Source organism: Pseudopodoces humilis, chromosome 4, assembly GCF_049639895.1.
Source record: "Pseudopodoces humilis isolate 2021_Gansu_Grassland_sample_001 chromosome 4, ASM4963989v1, whole genome shotgun sequence".
In the NCBI taxonomy this organism is placed as follows: Eukaryota; Metazoa; Chordata; class Aves; order Passeriformes; family Paridae; genus Pseudopodoces; species Pseudopodoces humilis.
Window position 1 is genome coordinate 45,621,118 of NC_142203.1, and position 16,922 is coordinate 45,638,039.

At 38.4% G+C, this 16,922-nt stretch overlaps 1 protein-coding gene across 3 annotated transcripts in view; it reads left to right on the top strand.

Annotated features, from left to right (window-relative positions):
• PSIP1 (PC4 and SRSF1 interacting protein 1) overlaps positions 1-15,631 on the top strand; it is a 35,058-nt gene extending 19,427 nt beyond the window's left edge. For all 3 annotated transcript variants that reach the window (XM_014252205.2, XM_014252207.2, XM_014252206.2), the window contains exons 10-17: positions 207-432; positions 1,019-1,137; positions 3,854-3,909; positions 5,065-5,135; positions 8,811-8,912; positions 9,602-9,821; positions 12,655-12,766; positions 14,856-15,631. In XM_014252205.2, coding sequence (XP_014107680.1) covers positions 207-432; positions 1,019-1,137; positions 3,854-3,909; positions 5,065-5,135; positions 8,811-8,912; positions 9,602-9,821; positions 12,655-12,766; positions 14,856-14,919 — 970 coding nt within the window. In that variant the 3' untranslated portion in view covers positions 14,920-15,631. The remainder of the gene's footprint in view (positions 1-206; positions 433-1,018; positions 1,138-3,853; positions 3,910-5,064; positions 5,136-8,810; positions 8,913-9,601; positions 9,822-12,654; positions 12,767-14,855) is intronic.
• The last annotated feature ends 1,291 nt before the right edge of the window (positions 15,632-16,922 follow it).

Here is a 16,922-nt window from a genome sequence, read left to right on the forward strand (position 1 = left end):
CATACTGATATTTATTTGCTAGGCTTTTTTCCTCCCACAGGTAAAAAATTTTAGAGAAAGAATATTTTTGAAGAGTCATTAAGTGAATTAACTTCTTAATTTTACTATTCTGTGCTTAAAAAGACCCAGCTTCCTAAGTTAGAATGTTGTTCTTTTAAGTCACTGTAGATAATGGATGTGATGACTAAATACTCTTTTTGTTTTAGTGTTAGTGAGGAAGAGAAGGGAAAGAAAAAAGGACCAGAAGAAAAGCCCAAAAAGCAAGGGAAAAAGGATGAGGAAAGTCAGAAGGAAGAGGAGAAATCAAAGAAGGAATTTGATAAAAAGGAAGGAAAGAAGGAAGCTGAACCAAAAAGGAAAAATGTTGCAAAAGTGGGTTCTGCATCAGCTTCTGATTCTGAAGATGAAGGAGAAGAACAAGAAGGTGACAAGGTATAATTTTGCTTTCCTGATAAATTTATGATAGAGGAAAGTAGTATCACTGGAGATCTTTCTTCAAGTTAATGCAAGATCTTAATGGTGGTAGGAGTCTGGCGTGGCTATTGTACAGATAGATAGAATAAAATTTTCAGAACGATAGTTTTCTCAAATAATTATTTCAGGAACTTCTAGTATTTTCTAAGAAAAATGTATTTTCTAAGATACCTTTTTAACAAAGGATTTAAATGTCAAGAAGCTTATGGGCCTTTTTTTAACCTATGTTCTTTGGAAGACAGGTGTTGTTTTCCTTGGCTTTATCTGGAGAACCTGTGGCTTGAAATGACATTTTTGAAAGGTACAAAACTGTCTCTAGCCAACAGTATATAATGTCTTCATTTTTCTGGTGCTCAGTATTGAAAAGAAAACAAGGAGAAAAGACTAATGAAATTGTGTTTAGCTTCAGGGAAAGCTGGTATTTGTTGGGTTGCTTCATGGAGTAGAGTTGTTTCAAAGATACTTTGTTTCATCTGTTTGCAGAATCAATGATTTAATAATGTTACTTTTCTCTTTCCAATCATAAAATGCCAAATGAAAACAGAAGAAAAAAGGGGGAAGAAGCTTTCCTGCAGCTCACAGAAGAAACACTGTAAGAAGCCAACATGAGAGAGAAGTAACAGATAGAAAGCGCAAGCAAGAGGAACAGACAGAATCTGAATCGTGAGTATATTTTAATATATGATGCCCGCAAGTTGTAGAAATATGTTGAACCTAACAGGAGGTAAAACTTCTGAAAAACTTCCAAACTGGTTTGCACTGTGTTCTACTGTTCTCTCCTGCTGCCTATTTTGGTTTTCTATCTTAACTTCTTTTTCCTGGGAGGGTGAAAAGCTCCTTGAACCAAAATTCTTCAATTTTGAATTGAATTCAAAATTCCTGTTGTGGGAGAATAGGAAGAATGGAACATAGAAATTCAGTGATGTCAGTCTTACAGTGATGTAGAATCTCTAGGAGAAGACATCTGGTGTGTTCTTTTTAGAACTAATTTAAGAATATCCATGTAAAGGGGGATCAGTCTGAAAAACTGTTCAGGACAGCCATGTATTTTTCTTAAAATTTTTAGATCAAATTGGTAGGACCTAGTAGATCCTCTTAATCCATGGTTATGGATATTTGATGAGATATGGAATGCCTAGGTTATCAGGAAAGCATTTCCTTTGTCTCATATATGTAAAACTTTACAAAAGAAAGGCCTTGTAAAATCATGCTTCAGGCCTTGTTACTTTGGCTAAGTATAGCTAGCAGCTAGCCTGATAAGTTCCCATGCAAAAACATCTTGAGAATGAAAAGTTTGTTAACATAAGGAACTATTCTTGGAGAGAAAAATAAGTGCACATGTAGAAACAAGTGATCTGTTCCATGAGAATCAGTAGAAAAAGTACGTAAACATTGTTAGAGAGAAGTTTTTATTGACCTGTACACTCACCATTACCAACCAGTAAATTGATTTCCTAACCAGTTGGAATTAAACATGGTGCCTTCTGATAATTATATAAATATAAGCTGCGTGTAATAAAGATTGGGCTATGATGGAAGGATAAACGGGTACCATTGTCCGTCTCTGCTACGATATTCCTTCTCTGTCTGACTGTTGGAGCACATGCTGTCAGATAGAACAAGGAAAAAAATAATCTAGTACTGCAAAGCTGGTTAACTGATACCAAGAACAGACTGCATTTAGAAGATTACTTGAATCAAACATAAGAATAGATAGAAGATCCCACCAAGAATTTATAGAGTAGGGCAGTAAGAAGAAACCTGACTCATTTGCTTTTCTGCAAATGAATGAAGAAGCTGCACCACAAGAGCTTGATGTTATCATCTCCACCATTGGTGGGAGGGCAGAAGAAAGGAAGAGAACAAGGTAAAAATTTGGAGGAAAGGAAGAGAATAAAGGTCCCCTTCACCTGTAACAAAAAAATCCTTTCTTTTTCACATCCACTAACAAAAATGTAGTTTGTTTGGGTATTTCTTTTCGTGTGGTCCAGCTCTTTTTCCTCTTCTTCATATCACTCCTCTGGAGACCTAACATAAATACTCTACCTAATTGTGGCAAACCTAAGCATTTCCAGTTTTGGAGATATTAAATTGCCTTAACATCTTAGCAGCTTGGATTTGATTTTGGGAATCAAACTGTCATATACTGATTTACTTCTAACAACCAAATTTCTACTTCTAAATCGCTGTCATATTTTATGCATTGGAGGGTAGACAGAGTTTTATTTCTGTGAGATAAAGAAGTAGTGAATGCATAATGAATTTAATTACAGTTGATGACTAATACCACAAAACTCAATACTGATAAAAAGTAAAACTAAGTATAAGCTGGATCTGTGTTTTGATTATTTTGCTTATCAGTGTAGTTTCCATTTTCTGGTAGCTACTTTATTAGTATTTATTTAGTTAAGGTGCTTTGTGTACACCATTCTGTAGATATACAAAGTTTATCTGTAATGTTGAGATTGTGCTGCCAGTTGAAGCAGACAAGTTTCATGTTCTTTATGAAAGAAACATGGAAGATAAGACATGCATGCCTACATATTTTAGGTATGCATATTAGTATGACAGGAAGAAAATAGTCACAGGACATATGCTGAAATATGCAAATTCTAAAAGTAGCCTTTTAAATCCCTCAAACAAAACTCAGGGATTGTTAAACAGAAGTTCATGATCTTCTCTGCATCACGAGCTCAAAAGCTTATTTCAAAGATTTGTCTTCATCCTGTAACTGAAATGGAGACAATTTTTTTGTTGTTTTTCTTGAGTCTCAGCTTTATTTTCAGTGACACAAATGGGGAAAGATCAAGGAGGTTTCACTGCACTTTTAATAAATTTCTTTTTCTGTATTACAACTTCCTTCAAGAACTTTTGAATTATTACTGATACAATTATGGCCAGTTTTAAGATATATATACGGATAGAATTAATTATTTGAGAAAATAGTCATATAGGAACTGGTTATGATTAATTGATCTCTCCATAAATTCCCTGTGGTAATGGTAATTTCATTTATTTTGTCATGATAATTAAAAAAATTTCTTAAGTTAGTTCCATATAATGCCATTTTACCAGTTAATATGTTGTGTTAATATGCAACAAAATCCAAAATACAGTTTGGATATTACGAGTTTTCAAAATCCTTTAATTTGCAGCTTCTAGAAAAACATGGCTTTGTGTATAGAGGATTTATTAACAGTATCTTAGCTAATTAATTTATCTTAAATTGTTTGTCCTTGAAAATCAGGGTTTGGCTCTGTGGTTTTTGCATGCTAATGTTGTAGTGAGGTAGTACTTCAAAATATTGCATCTCATCCAAAAACTGGGGGTAAAAAGCAGACTTTACAACATTGTAAAAACATTTAAACATTTTTGATAGGCAGAACAAAGAAGAAGGCAAGAAAACAGAAGTTAAGAAGATTGAGAAGAAGAGAGGTTAGTTTAAAGAATCTAAACAGTACTTTTTTGTCTTTTTATATTTTGAGCGGAATTTATTCCTGGATAAGATTAATATACTGCTGAGGGTGGTTGTGTGGTCTCAGTGTGAGATGTTTGATCCATGATTCTACTTTCAGGTTTGTGAAACAGTGCATTTTTGCCGTGTTCTTTCTGCAGTACAGTAGAACAGGTCTTTGCTGTTCTGACTGCACTGTCATTTTAGCTTTTAAACCTCAATCTCTTCTGTTTGTGAGCATGAGAAAAAAGATTTTATTCTTTGATATCAATCACTTCAGTTATTCCCATCATTTTTTCCTTTGTATCTTCTCATAACACAATACTCTGAGGGACCTCTTGAAACTATCTAGATACTATCTCTCACGAAGTAGGAGGCTTAGATTCAGATTACTATGGTCTTGCCTGCTAACCTATGCCTGCAGACTGACCTTCATAGGGACAAGTAATTATTTTTTCAGTATTCCCATCTTTGAGGTCAATCCAAACCACTGTTTCTAATCTGTAATTTGTAGTATAATACAGATCCAGTGTCATGGACTCCATCCAACCCAGCATTGCAGCAAGAGGGCAGATAAAAACCCATCCAAGATGGATTAGACTTAAAGGAAATTGTTTGCTTGCATTATTGTTCAAAATACGTACCAAATCCAAGCAGGCATTCATCATGTGAATTAGGGAATGCCATGTCCATTCATCTTTCACACTTCTGAAGCATGTGTACTGGGAACATTTTATTTGGATGGATTTGGACTGTAACTTGAATCATGACCAGTTTACTGAAAACAAACCATCAATTTCCAGGTGTCCTGTCATGGAAGGTCTTCCAGCTTTGTAACTCTTAATATTTATTATAACTTTTTGTTCAGCTGGCCTACAATTAGAGGGCAACAGCTGTGTTTTGGAATAGAAAATTTTTTCCAGTTGTACCTCCTAAGGAGAAAATTGTGTGGGTTGCCAATAATGTTCAGTTTTAAAAAGCTGTGTACTTTTTTTCTGATTGTATTTATGTGTGCACCTGCATGTAGGATGCCTGCCTGCTTTCTTCTGTATGAGGTTCATACTTGTGGAATCATTTCTGCAAAAGCAAACCTGATGGTATTAACAAATGTTCATGAGTGTTGTTTTAATCTTCAGAAACTTCAGTGGATTCTAGGCTTCAAAGGATACATGCAGAAATAAAGAATTCCCTGAAAATTGATAATCTTGTAAGTATATATTTTTTAAACTGACTCGTGTTTCAAATTCCAGTAGGAAATACTTGGCATGTGTTCTTGTTTTTAATTAATACTCTGAAAATGAAAGGATTTTTTTCCATATAAAAGATAACTTCTGCTTAAATGTAGTTACTATGGGCAGTAAAAGATAGTGTCAGCAAATGAAATCTGTTTTGTTTGAAAATGCTACATTATAAATTATTTACCAGAAACATTCAGATAGAATTACGTCAAATAGAACATCTGGTGCCAGATCAGCCTGCTGAGCCACATAGAAACACCAGGACACTGGATGCAGTAGCAGGATGCAAGTGATTAGGGCTCCAGTTCACTGACTCCATTCACTGTCAAGGGAAATCTGCTGCTTGTCAGGGGTTTGGATTTGGAATGTTACTGATAGATTGAGGCTTTCTGGTCTTAATGACCATTTGCTGCTGCAGGTTTTCAGGTTGGGCACCAGTGGGGAGTACGGGACACTTGGACAGTATCAAACATGACTCTGTGACTCTGAGGGTAATTGTAAAGACATGGGGACCACCCAGAAGGTGATCCCTTTATTGAGGAAAAGTCTTGCAAAGGAGTGGATCAGTGTGCTAAAAGTAGTGTTGCCAAGGGGCTGACCAGCCTGGTTAAAGAGCATCAAACTAGGAATGGTAGCAGAGGGGCAAATGGTGGAGCAGGATGGCAATCAGATGTAAACAGATGTCAGCAGGGTGATATAAAGTGACCTTGTAATCAACAGAATTTCTTTGCAGAACAGGTCTGAAGTAGCATGACCACAAGCATCAGCACACTGAATGAGGAGCTGCTGGCAGCCCAGCATAATAAGGAAAACTCTCATAACCTTTGTGGACATCAGCACAACTATGTTTCTCTTAGGGATGGTTGTACACTAATACATGTAGTGTGAGGAGCAACCATGGGGAACAGGACATCTCTCTGCAGTAGCAGGGCTGTGGTTTCATTGGTATCAGAGATTCGGGTAGAAGTGAGGTGAGCCTTGCCTTATATTTTTACAGGCTCTTTAGGAAAGATGGGTGCTGGGAAAACAAGATGAAGGATAACTTTGTGAGAAACCAGTTGAAATGTGTGAAGCTTTGTACTGGGACAGCTGATAAGCCAGCTGTGAGCTTATGGATCGGGATTAATGGGCAAACCAAAATGAGTGACATCCTGAGACTGTCTACTACAGATCACCTTGTCAAGGAGAAGCAGAGAATTAAGTAATCTTAAAGACAGTGGGTAGACACCTTTGATTCTAACTGGAAGCTTAAAACATCCTAGTATTTGCTGAAGGGACATGTGGATAACACAGCAATGCAGGAAGCTTCTGGAGTTCGGAAATTGCCTAACACAGGTGATGAAGGAGCTGATAAGGCAAGACACTCTGTTAGACCTGATCCTCCAGACAGCAAAGATCTGGTCAGGTGTATGAACGTCAGGGGCAACCTTGGCTGCAGTGACTGTCATATTGAAGTTCAGGGAGAAGGGAGCAGGATGAAAAGGATCACAGCCCTGGACTTAGGAGAGCAGACTTTGACCTCTACAGGGATCTGCTTGGAAGCATCTCTTGAGAGACCATGCTAGAGGGAAGAGAGGACAAGGAGGTCTGCCTCACTTTTAGGGATTACCTCCTTCTTAATGTTTATTCATTTTAAAGTCTAGGAAAGTGTGTGCCTGCTGCTGTATGGGATAGGCAGATAGGCACTCTAGTGAAAAAGGAGATGGGTAAGGTAACCAGTGTCATCTTGACCTCAGTTTGCCTTTACAATTCTGTTCAGGAATCCTAGGCCCCTGAGACCATGGGAAGATTAAAACAAGAAAATGTTGTTGCTCAGAGGACAAAGATCAAATCAGAGAACAGTTAGATGGAGACCCAACACAGAATAAGCAGGAAAGTACTGGAGGAGCTGGATGGTGTCATTGTCCATCCACTCAGTTTTGTTTTCGAAAAGTCATGGTGATGAGGGGCTGGTTCCTGAGGACTGGAAGAAAGCAAGTGTCACACTTATCTTGCAGAAGGAAGATCTAGATTACTACTATACGCCATTCAGTCTCACACTGATCCTTTGAAATGTGATGGGACAGATCCTTGTGGAAATTGTTTCCGGTGATATGAAGTACAGTAAGAGCTATGAGAGTTGTCAGCATAGGTTAATGAAGATTAAATTATGCTTGATAAATATGATGTCTTTTTGTGAGATGACTAGCTTGGTGGATGAGTGTATATTGTTTCTATTAAGATTAAAAAGGCACACTGTCTCTCAGGACAGCTTCTAAGACAAATTTATGAAGTCTGAACTAAAGAGGTGGATAGAAAAGTAGACTGAAAACTGGCTGAACAGCAAGCCACAAAACACTAATCAGTGGCAGAGTCCAGCTACAGGCCAGTCACTACTAGTAGTCAATACTATTATAACATGTCATTGAAGACTGGGACGATGATGATACAAACCACACCTATAGCAAGTTTGCAAATGATGCAAGACTGAAATCATCAAAGGTTTGATGGGACTGTTGCCATCCAGAGAGACTTGAACAGGCTGGAGAAATGGGCCAATGGGAACTTCACCAGCTTCAGTTCCAGTACTGCACCTGTGGAGCAATAACCCTGTGCCTCCAGCATGGGATGGGGACTGAGTGGCTGAATAGCAGCTTTTCAGAAAATGCCCTGGGGGGTATTGGTGGACACTGAGCTTAGCATGAGCCACCAATACACTAAAGTGAAGGCTAAAGTGGCCAACAGCTTTCTGGGCTGCATTCTCTCTCTGAGAGAGAGAGTTGCCAGAACATGGAAGGAATGTGGTGGTTGCCCTCTACTTGGCACTGATGAGACACTGAACTGTATTTTGGTCTGCCTAGAACAATAGAGGTATGGACCTACTGTAGGGTGCCCAGTAAAGGTTCACAAAGATGGATTAAAGACTTGGAGCATGTGTTGGAAAAGGAGGCCAAGAGAGCTGGGAGTGTTCAGTCTGGAGAAAATACAAAGATAAGAAAATAAGCATGAGTGAAGAATTATGACAGCATGAGGAGCAGCAAGCCGTTCCAGCTAGGGAAACAGAGTTGTTCTGTGTGTTGGAGGCAAGGTTCTGGTAGTGGTGGGAGAGGGGAGGCTGCCTTGTGCTGGACTTAATCAGCTCCAGCCTGATACAGTGGAGGAACCACTAAAGGCATGGCTGAATGGTGATACCTCTCTGAAAACTTAAAAAGAAGGCAAAGCATACTGGGGCATAGGGAATGTATAAGGACAGTTCTCTGTATTAACTACAGTGCACTTAAGGTGCTTCCTTGCCTTCTCAGTGGTTAATCACTTGTGAAAAACTATGCATGGTAAAGCCTGACTGTGGTAAACAGCTTTGAGCATAGAAGTACTAGAATCATGAAAGCAGAATAAAGCTTGCTTTATGTATGTTGAAAGCATAAAGTTCTTGGTAAATATTACAATTTAGTCAAATATAATCTTTTTATGGGAGTAGCTACGGGACAACTGGGTGTTAAATTTTTGTTGGCAAGTTTGGCTATATAAATTGTTCTAAAATTAAGTACATAGTCAAATTAAGGATATTATAGGAAGGTGTCACTGAGCACAGAAGTTAGATTAGTATGACTAATTAAAGATTACTAATATGTAAGTTTTCAGACTGATTTCTTGTTTCTATACAGGATGTAAACAGGTGTATTGAGGCTCTTGATGAGCTCGCATCCCTTCAAGTCACAATGCAACAAGCTCAGAAACATACAGAGATGATCTTAACTCTCAAGAAGGTAAGATTTTCAATGTTAGTTCAAGTGTATGTGTTCTTAAATTGCTACCAGCTTTATTTACTGTTGGAGTACTCTGTCCAGTCTGGATCCCTACAGATCAATAATGATGCAGACAGATTGGAAAGGGCCCAGAGGGAGGGCCATCAAGGAGATCAAATGGTTGGAGAACCTGCCCTATAACCAAAGACTAAAGGGTTTATTTCCTTTCTTCCTGGAACAGTCATCACATTATTCCAGCAGTTTAAAGAGTTGCTGCAAAGAGAGGGTTGAGGCTTTTGTCTTCGCCAGAAGACATATGGGGAAGATGAGGGGCAATGGGTACAAGTTGCACTGGGAAAGGTTTTATTTTGATACTAAAAAAAATCTTTTTTTTTTACAGTAAGAACAGTTGTTTTACTGTAACAGTCTCCTCAGGGATGTGGAGGAGTTCCATAACTAGAGGTTTTCAATATGTATTGGGATCAAGGGTGCTTGATAATGTGATCCAGGCTCCCTTTCCCATGAAGAGTAGGACTGGGAGATCTTTTGAGGACCCTCCCAGCCTAGCAGTTCTGTGGTTCTGTGACACTTCAAGTGCAAAAGTCCATGATCTCATTGTAGGTTAAATGAAGAATTTAAGCTAGTGGGTGATGAAATTACACAGATATTTAAGGACCTAAGTGGAGCCTGTTTTATTGCTTTGATTTCAGATACGGAAATTTAAAATTAGCCAAGTTATCATGGAGAAATCTACAATGCTATATAACAAGTTCAAGACCATGTTTCTGGTTGGGGAAGGAGATTCTGTTCTTTCCCAAGTACTAAATAAATCACTTGCTGAGCAAAAGCAGCATGAAGAAGCTAATAAAACCAAAGAACAGGGGAAGAAAGGAGCAAACAAAAAAACTGAAAAGGAAAAAGACCAAACAGGTAAGTCACTGTGGCTTTATTTTCTTGTCACATAAAAGACTTAGTCTCCATTAATTTTTGAGCCAGCTTCAAAATATCTTTGATGTAGGAGTTTCACCAGTTTGTGAAAGCTTTTCCGTATCTGAAGTTCTCAAGGACAGTACTGCTGCAAATAACTCTCAAATTCAATGTAACATTTACCATGGTTGTTTTATCTGAATTGGCTAAAGGCTTTTGCAAAAAATAAGTCCTACAATGTTACAGAATTTTAAAATACGCCAAAACATTAAATGTGAGGTAGAATGGCATACTACCGTTGTTGCACTTTAACCCAAACCAGCAGCAAAGCCCTTCACAGCCACTTAACTCACTCCTTCACCAGTAGGATCAGGGAGAGAATCAGAATTGTAAAAGGAAGAAAACTTACGGGTTGAAATAAAGACAGTTAATGGGGAAAGCAAAAGCTGCCCACCTAAAAGCAAACCAAGGAGTTAATTCAGTGCTTCCCATGGCAGGCGGGTGTTCAGCCATCCCCAGGAGAGCAGAGCCCCAATCAAATGTAATAGAAAAACAAACATTATCACTTAAATATATTCTCATCCACACTCAAATATATTCCCATCCTTCTCCCCTACTTCACATACTCACTGTGATGCCATGTGGTCTGTAATGTCCCTTTGGTCAGTTTGGGTCACCTGTCTCAGCTGTGTCACCTCCCATGCAACTCCTCAACTTCTTCCCCTGTGTAAGAACATGAAAAGGCCTTGGCTGTGTGTAAACCCTACTCAGAAGTTACAAAAACATCTCTGTATTGTCAGCTTTGCATTAGCACAAATCTAGAACACAGCCCCATATTCACCACCGTGAAGAAAATTAACTCTACCCCAGCTGAAACCAACACAATCTTCTATTCCTCCAGTAGCTTTTGGTACCTAAGCTTCTGCCACTGAGGGAGAACTTGAAACTACTTAGTTTCCTTCATTAGCTTCTTGCTATATCATGCATGCTCTACTATATGTAGCAACTTTCAACCACTTCTGTGTTACTTCCCTGATGCAACTTTAGTAGTTCAGTGTAACAGTAAAGAAATAATAATTTATAGCAGAAGAATGTATTTATGCTTTTAACAGTACAGTTCCACATCAATTATGAACACTTGTATAGCAGAATATCAAAAGCTTTCCATAGTAAGCGTGTTCAGTAACAACTTTAAATAAGTACTAAAATAGATACATTTTTAAATAGAGGAATAAAATGGGACAGACACACTGGAAAGCTATGTTGCAATGTAGGAATTCTACCCATCTATTCAAATTTTTACATCCTTGATCTCCACAAGCACCTCACAGAAACTACATTTACTTTGAAATTGAATTCTGGGAGTAGAACTGGTTTTTTTCAGAAAACTATTTAGAAGTTACACCACCCAGATCAAGACTAAACAAATTACTGTAACTGAGGTGCCAAGGATTCAACACAACTATAGTAGGAATGTCACTGTACTTGCAATTGCTAAGAAAGCAGGGATGATTTTAAAATCCAACCATTTTCTGGTGAGAGAATGTATGATGCAGTAGAGGTTCCATACAGATCTTTCTCCAAATGAGTGATCAGCCCAACTAATACTTCAACAAAGGAGCTACACTGAGAGACTTCCAGGGCATAGTCTGGCTAGTGAAGCCACTCCAGGTAAGGTTAACACAACTTCAGCAGAACACAGTTGAAATATCGTGTTGTTGCCCAGCCATGTGGAAAATGGGAAAAAGTTCTATCAGAGTAGAGGGATATTTTATGGAAGTAGTTTTTTCTTTTATTTGCTGTAAAAAAAATCTAATCTTTACATGCATTCTTTTGCCCTTTTAAGAACTGAACTGCTGAACCCTATCTTCACAATGATGATACAGAATGATGCTGTAATTAATGGTATTTAATGTACAGCAGATTATCTGCTATCAAATGTACAGATTATCTGCTCTGTAACAAGGGAATATAGCATTTACTGTTTTATCAAATACCTCCTGTGGCCTTTGAGTTCAGAACCAATTTTGATAAAGTATATACAGATAAACTGTAAAAATTCAGATGTATAATAAATACATTTTTTATTTTTTTCTTTACTGTAACTCAGTAGTTTAATAAGAGGAGTTCTTTTATAAATCTGCAACTTGAAGTGAAATGGACCATTAGTTCAGAGAGTGACATTCCTCAACAATTCACACAAAATCACTTGCTCATAATACCACAGCAAGTCAGTCACAGTAGTCATCATAGAAATTCTGAAAGATGTTAAATATTTCTTCACTGACTTCACTAAATACACCTTCAACCAGTGCTGATTTCCTGTTTGAAAAATCCATGCCATCATTACACACTTGCATTTATATAATTTGGGTTTTGATTATACATAATTCGTTGGAGTCAAGAGTAAATGAAATATGATGGCATTATTAATTTCTACAGTTAAAGTAACAAGAATCCCCCAAAATTACTTGACCTGGTTAGAATGGTAAAAAGAATTTACTGCTGAAGTCTATTCTTTCACTGCTCAGAATACAAACAAGCATTAGGCCTATGATCTGTAGCCTAGCAAGCACGGGAAGAACTTCAACTTGCATGAAGAATAACTGTACAATTCCCATTGCTAAAACCATGGGATGAGGACATTGCATGAAATGTTCAGAAGTTGAAGCCATATCAGTTAGTGTCTTCTTTATTGTTTCAGCTGCCTGGGTATCAAGGTGAGGGGAAAATATTTATAATGTTTTATTTGATTATAGTAAAGAAATTATTTGGAGCTGTTATAATATAGTTTCATTTACTGCAAGTACCACTTTTCTGCTCTTTCATTTTAAAGGTTCAAAGATTCTGAATGGAGGGTCAGAAGCCCAGGACACCAACCAGTCACAACACAATGGAGAAAATGCTGAAGAAAAGAAGGATAGGCATGAAGTTGGCAGTAAGAAAAAGTGAGTTAATCACCTTATTGAGCTGAGGATCTGTTCTGCTTTAGCTTAATCATGTAAAATGGAACAGCAGAAGACTGAAGTTACTTAATCATGTTGAGGTACTATTTTCCTCACAGAGTTTGCTCTCATATTTAGAGAGTAACAGTGTGCAAATCTTCAGTTTAAGTTGTGAATGAATATTTTAAATGTTATTTCACTTGCTGATATGGTGGAGAGTTGAGAAACAATTACAGGATGTTGTGCTATTGGAGAAAATCAGTATGTGGTGGACCAGGGCAAAGTAAAAGCTTTTTCCCTGTGTCTTAGGGTATTAAGTTGGAAGCAAAGGAAGGCTGAGCCAAGTCTTACAGAAACTAATGAGATTTATTATTTTTTTTGTGAATTCATGTACTGTCAGTAGACAAGCCACTTTAAACAATCTTCTACAGTTCGGCTATAAAATCTCTCAAATGCAGGTAAAACTGCAGGCTAGGACTGAAACCTGTGAAATTCCAGAAGTCTGAATGCTCTACAGAGGTGGATGCACTTACCATTTTAAACACAAAGCCATAAGAATGCTTGAATTTGTCTGGTTTCAGTGAAAAAAATGTTTTGTAAACAGAAACAAAAAGCAATTAATCACTTATAGAAAAAGAAACACTTAATAGAATTTAATAACAAATATAGAAAAGGCCCGGAATTATCCTAGAGTTGAATTGTTGAAATACACTTTGTTTTCTCCAGGCACTCTGCACCTTGCAGAGATTTTTTTTGTTCAGCAGTATGTATTGGAGCAAGCTCTTTTCATCACTATCTTCATTAACATCAGGAGAACCTGCAGCTGCCTGGCATTCTTTTGCTCACTGCCAAGTTAAAATTACACAAAAGAGTGGAGTATTGACTAATATTTACAAGTAAACTTAAACACAACAAAACAAAAACAACAGCAAAAAAACCCCAAACAGCCCTTAAGATTAAAATTTATCTGGTGTTTACTGTGAGGTAGCCTCAGAAGTAGTGAAGTGGATTTGGGAGTTTTCAACCAGTTAGGCTGAATAGTCATTTGGTCTGAACAAGCAGCATGCTACAGGAACGCAGCGGAGTTACAAGTGTAGGTTCTCATACAGGTTATATTCTAGCCCTCTGCTTAAACAAATTAAACAAACATTTCTGTCAAGTGTGTGTGGTGTTTGCTGTTGCTTTGACCTCTATACTCCAATGATCTTTGACTTTGATAAGGAAAGAAACCCACTTTACAGAAAAATATTGTATGGCTTCTTGAACGCAGGGTTTGTGAACTTACTGTTAGCAAACAGCAACAAACCAGATTTTTAAATAAACCCCTTGCAAATAGAGTGCATGTTCAGAAATGTATCTACATGTCTGAATTCAAGCTCTAGACTCTCTGACATACAAACTTCCTTTTATTCAGTATTTTTTGTACATTTTTATTTGCAATATTTGGTTTCTTGGAAGTGAGAAGCAAGTAAATAAAATAAATAATGTCCAAAACACCTCTGTGGCTCACTTTAAGCAAAGAGCTGGTAAGGCCCCTAAATCACAGGACTATATTTAGTTCTGAATATTTCTCCCTCTACTAGAGCAAGACATGTCTGTACCTTTCTGAAGGTAATTCGGGAATTTTGGAAAAAGTTCTGTAACTTAAATTTTCTGATCTGATAGGCACATAGAAACATTTTTCATGGTGTTTTTGATAAAAATACATAGTGCTTCATGAGGTTACCTCAGTGTTTGGGATACAGTGAGTTTCAGTGGCAGGGGGTAAGGCATGTGAAGCTAGAGCACTTTTCCACCTAAACTGACATAGAGTACAGATACAGACTAACTGTTGTTGGAGCTCTGAATGACTGCCCATCATAGCCCATAACATACATCGATAGTGATGCCCCTCACTGCCAGCTTAGCTTCAGATTTGAGGGCATTGGGGTAACCTGACAGCTGGCATCGCTAATAGCCTCAGTTCTCCAGACTTCATGTGCTGCTGAGTGTTCATCAGCATCACTTGCTCCAGACTGTACAATCACCTGGAGTAAGTCTTGCTTGCTGCTTTTGTATGTGGTCAGTAACATTGCTTTATTTTGTTTCCTAGGACATGTGGTGAAGACAGAGAGCTTGAAAAGCCAGCAGACGATTCTGCCTTTGAAAACAAATGACATCACTAGAGTCTTGTTGTTTGGGTTTTTTTAATTACAAATTAAAGAGGATTGTTAAGTTTTGCATTTGAAATCTATAGACTGCTGAAATTCTAAATAATTTTATAAGCATAGTATTTTGAAGTTAAATTTTGTGGAATAAAAGCCCCTTTAATCTTGGTTTAAAAGTATTTAAACACTTTTGCCAATAGTTATATCCAGTATTAACAGGTAACACATTTCAGAAGACGAAATTCCCAGTTAGAAAATGCTTACATGTTACAGGACTTAGAGTTGTAGTCTATTTTTAACTTACTACTGTATGTTTGTCTAGTTAATAGCAGGAAAAAGTGTAAATACTTATAACTCCAGTTGCTTCATTTGTATAAAATTTCCTCTCTTCCTATGATACTGACCTCTGTTTGTGCAGCTTTTCAACTCTTGTTGGGGATGTCTTTTCACTGTGTTTTGTAGGAGTTGAAAGCGGCATTTTTCTAGCTGTTATAATGCTAATGTATGAGTATATGTCACTTTGTTTTTTTTTTTAAATAAGTTTAGTTCTGTTCTTGCAAAACGCGTTGTGCCAATTTACTGCAATGTGACTTTTATGGTTTGCTTTTGGTATAGTAAGTATACTGAAACGAAGTGTGGTGTTCTCACAGAACCTGTTGATGCAGAATGGTTGGAAAACACCATCTTGAATGATATATGGAATTAAAGAATTTTTAACTGACTAAGTCATCTTTGTATAGACAGAACCATTCATAGGAAAAGCCTAAGTCTGGTTTTAGTACTGTTTTGATTTTACTGCTTTGGCATTAACTTGGGGACCTCTAACTAGAATTTTAACAGAAGCCTGGTACAGTGTTTTAATTCCTGGAGGCATGAAAGGGAATAGAACAGGCACAAACCTCTCTGCAGAGTGTTTCTTGAAACACAGACTCACTCAAAGTATTAGAACAACTTCTGTGTGGTATTTGAAAGAGGACAGCCAGGTTAGAAATTAGGATTTTAAGACTCTAAGACTACACATCGAACAATGCTGAGTTGAAGGGGACCCAAAAGGATCATCAAAGTCCCAATCCTGGCCCTGCACAGGACACCCCAAGAGACTCACCATGTGCCTGAGAAACTGTCCAAACGCTTCTTGAGCTCTGTCAGGCTGGTGCTGTCACCACTGCCCTGGGGAGCTGTTCCAGTGCCCAACTCTCTGGGTGAAGAATCTTTACTGAATATCCAACCTAAACCTCCCCTGACACAACTTCAGGCCTTTTCCCCAGGACCTGTCACTGGTCACAGAGATCTGTGCCTGCCCCTCCTCTTCCCCTCATAAGTTGTAGACTGATGAGGTCTCATTTCAGTCTCCTCCAGGCTGAACAGATCAAGTGGGCTCAGCTGCCACTCATACAGCTTCCCCTTAAGGCTCTTCACCATCCTCATTGCTCTCCTTTGGACAATCTTAACAGCTTCATGTCTTTGTCATATTGAGATGCCCAAACCAGCCCCCAGCACTGGAGGTGGGGCTGCCCCAGCTCAGAGCAGAGCAGGACAGTCCCCTCCCTTGCTCCGCTGGTGATGCTGTGCCTGATGCCCCCCAGGACAGGGTTGTCCCTCCTGGCTGTCAGGGCACTGCTGGCTCATGTTCAGTTTTCTGTCAAACAGGATCCCCAGGTCCCTTTCCCTGACACTGCTTCCCAGCATCTCATTTCCCAGTCTGTCCATACATCCAGGGTTTCTTTATTGAACTTCATATGGTTGGTGATTGTCCAGCCTTCCCACTTTATGACAGTCTCTGCCAGACCTCTCTGCCCTTGACGGAGTCAACAGCTGCTCCCAGTTCAATACCATTGGCAAACTTACTATTCCTTCAAGTTCTGCATCTAGGTTGTTAAGAGGATGAAGAGCACAGAGCCAAGGATGGAGCCCTGTGGACAGGTCACCAGTCTGCTGTCACCTCATTCACTGAAACCCCCCATGCCCAACTCATGAGCCACTTGCTCACCCATTTCCGGAGGCATTCGCTG